Source organism: Austrofundulus limnaeus, unplaced genomic scaffold (genome assembly GCF_001266775.1).
Source record: "Austrofundulus limnaeus strain Quisiro unplaced genomic scaffold, Austrofundulus_limnaeus-1.0 Scaffold64, whole genome shotgun sequence".
Lineage (NCBI taxonomy): Eukaryota > Metazoa > Chordata > Actinopteri > Cyprinodontiformes > Rivulidae > Austrofundulus > Austrofundulus limnaeus.
The window spans coordinates 33,367-36,620 of NW_013952466.1; the positions used below are offsets into that span (position 1 = coordinate 33,367).

General features: G+C 41.3%; 1 protein-coding gene across 1 annotated transcript in view; it reads right to left on the bottom strand.

Annotated features, from left to right (window-relative positions):
• Positions 1-1,057, bottom strand: part of LOC106518605 (multiple epidermal growth factor-like domains protein 9) — a gene marked incomplete at its 3' end in the record, with an annotated part of 9,173 nt that extends 8,116 nt beyond the window's left edge. Inside the window, 1 exon segment of the mRNA XM_014009955.1 lies at positions 405-1,057. Coding sequence (XP_013865409.1) covers positions 405-903 — 499 coding nt within the window.
• Positions 1,058-3,254: the final 2,197 nt, after the last annotated feature.

The following is a 3,254-nucleotide window of genomic DNA, read 5'->3' on the forward strand; positions in this document are numbered from 1 at the left end:
GTGTGTGTGTGTGTGTGTGTGTAAAGGCTATAAGGATTGAAGAAATTTACTGATCATTAATCAGCCCTACCCACCCCCACATCTCCCCCTCCAGCCCACTCTAACGTCCTATAAAATAATATTACGGCCTGCTGATTAACTCGAGAAGAACTGACATGATACACACTGTGTATTTTTAATATTAAGGATTTCCTGATCATTTAAAGGGGTACAATGACGGTGCAGACACTGGGGTCTGCCCATTGTTTCCATCTTTTTTTTTTCGCTCTCTGCGACAAAATCCAGTCGCCTGTATCAGAGATCAGCGCCTTGTTTTTCCCAGAATGATTGTGTAAGCAACAATGATCCTGATGAAACGATTTTAAAGCTTCAGAGAAATGTCCTGCGGCTCACAGATTTCTCACCTTGCTGCTCCACTGACGTCCCAGTCGTAGCATCTGCAGCCCAGGCATCGTTGGCGGTGCGCTGGGAGACCATGGAGGACAACATCATGGTCTGCAGCATCTTCTCCGGAGCGAGCACCGGACCGTCGGCGGACCGTTTGCGGGGGCCCATCAGCCTGGAGCTCGGTGCCGTCATCCGCTCCTTCCTGGCGGCGTCAGGGACGCTGTCGGTTGTCGGTTCCGTCGTTGGAGGCTGGAATGTAGGTGCAGTTTTTGTGGATGCGGGGTCGGGTGTAACAATAACAGGCCCGAGGACGGAGCCGCTGCTCTCCGGTAAAGAACGAGGCGTGTCGGTGTGGAGGGTCTCCCAGGTGTCTGAGGCTGAGCCGGGCTTCCTGGTGGTGCTGGGCGACGCATCGTAAGGGCTGATGCGAGGTGAAGCGTCCGAAAATCCAATATGTCCGTACAAAATAAGCAGCAAGGCGGGGGATATGTACATCATTGAGGACGTGAAGCTCATATTCGGTTTCAGCTCTCCATGTAAGCCCCGGTAACGGTCTCTCTCAGACCTTTCCCTGAATGAACGCGTACTCCACCATTGATGTCCCCCGTGGCGGTGTACGCTGCTGCCGCTAACAACCACAACACTTCATCCGCAGCGCAACCTACCTCCCAAATGATTGACATGCTCGACAACCAATAGGAGAGCGGCGCTTCGCTGGTCTGCTCTCTGATTGGATGATCGTTGTACCATTAATCATTATGGTCACAATAATTAAGCGTTCCAACTCTGTAAATGCTCATAATTTAAATACTCTCATTCATAAAAAGAACACCTCGTGTTTTAACTGCTCCATAATGTTTTTGCTCGCGTCTGTGTTCGCGTGTCTGTTATCCAGTCATCTCACGAATCACTGCACAGATTTGAATGAAACTCATTGGATGTTCAGTGCTACTAAATTAAAACATTTAAGATGTCTGCCACAGCTAAGCGACCTTAACAAACATAAAAAAACGTCACAACTCCAAGTTTCACAGATATTAGGCTAAAATTCATGTGGTAGTAGCTGAGTATCATCCCCAAAACATACTCAAAGCTCTTCACATTGTACAATATTTTAGCCTTAAAACATTTGCTGTCAACTCTGTCCATTAGCAAAATCTATCATAACTCACTGGATGGATGTTAAGTAAACTCTCAGATAATTATCACCGGGTTTGCTGATTATTTTTAAAATCAACCCAATTAAAGATGGCAGCCACAGCCAGTGGCCTTATAAAAGTGACTATTTCTGTGTTTTTCTTTCTTTCTTTTTTATTTTCTTTAATTACATAAGTAATTAAGCATGGTTAGTGTTTTATTGTGGCCACTCATAAAAAAATAATTATACTCATAGCAGATGAAAGCCCAATCCTGAAAATGCTGCTTTATCTTTGGCACATTTCCTGTCTCAAGAAGTGTTATAAGTAGTCTACCTAAATTTATCCAGTCAGCTTTACAAATACTGAAATCAAATCTGCTGCTGTTGTAGCTGTGAGTCATTCTAAAAACAATCTGAGCGCTTATTTTTAAACTTTGTTGTGTTCAGTTAGATTACACTTCCTTAAATGGCCTAATATTTGTTCAAGAAGCTCAGGTATGATCTCTTATATTGACCTGAAAAAGCCATGTGCTGACATGACTTTTCCACTTTAACTCCAATAAGTTCTTTTAGTTAAACGTAGACATGTTTGGTACATACAGAAATGTCAGAATCTTGGCTACAAGCTGATAAAACCTATTTCTATGAACTTCCAAAACAGTTAAAATTCCAATCAGCTGAAGATAAAACTATGAAAATGAAAATAAAATTGGTTTAATTATTTGGCAAGTCAGGGATGTAAAAATAATATTTGTGTTAAATAGTGTGTTATTTTTGTTTTTTATATTGTTTTATTATCACTGCTATTACACAGGGTTCTGTATGTTGTATTCATGATCAAATGCAGCAAAATAAACTATTTCAAAGGTAACAGATCTTTGTAATACTTGGTTTGTTTACACAATGACCTTAATTGCTGGATGTTCGGCCCCTGTGCTGTTGACCTACATTAACTGTGGCCACAGGAGCAATTTAGTTGAACAGCCCTGGTCTACGCAGTCTATACTGAATTAAATAAATCTGAAGTGAAATGTAATAACTGGGATTAATTTGGAATAACTGGATTATTGCACTCAGTTTAACACTCACTGAATTCTCACACTTCATATTCCCAATATTTGTATTGGCTTTCATGACAAGAGGAGTTAAGAAATGTTGCCTCTCAGTGGTCTGTAGGTGTAGTTACAGTTAAATGCAGCACAATTAAAAATCTTTGTGTTGGCTGTCCCAACACACGGTTCCGTGAGAACACTAATCACACATTTTAAATACAATATTTTATATTTATCACCCACCATCAAAAAGGGAAGTAGATGATTATGTTTTTGTCTGTGAGTTTGTTTGGCTGTACTGTTAACAAAATATTAAGACATTTAAGTGAAACCTTCAGAAAGTAACGACTGGATGTATCTATTATCTTTTGGAGTCAACTTGATTCAAGATGGCAGCTACAGCTCATCAAACATGGGAATTTTTTACTTTTTAATCTGACCATCCAGTCTCAACGGAGGCAAACCCCTGAGGAGCAAAAGTTTAAACACTCTTTATGAAATCTGTATAAAAAGGATAAAATCTTAGGAACTCACACAGTCCCTGTGTGAGAGACAAGTCCTACAGTCACTGTGTGAGAGACAAGTCCTACAGTCCCTGTGGGACAAGTCCTACAGTCCCTGTGTGAGAGACAAGTCCTACAGTCCCTGTGTGAGAGACAAGTCCTACAGTCCCTGTG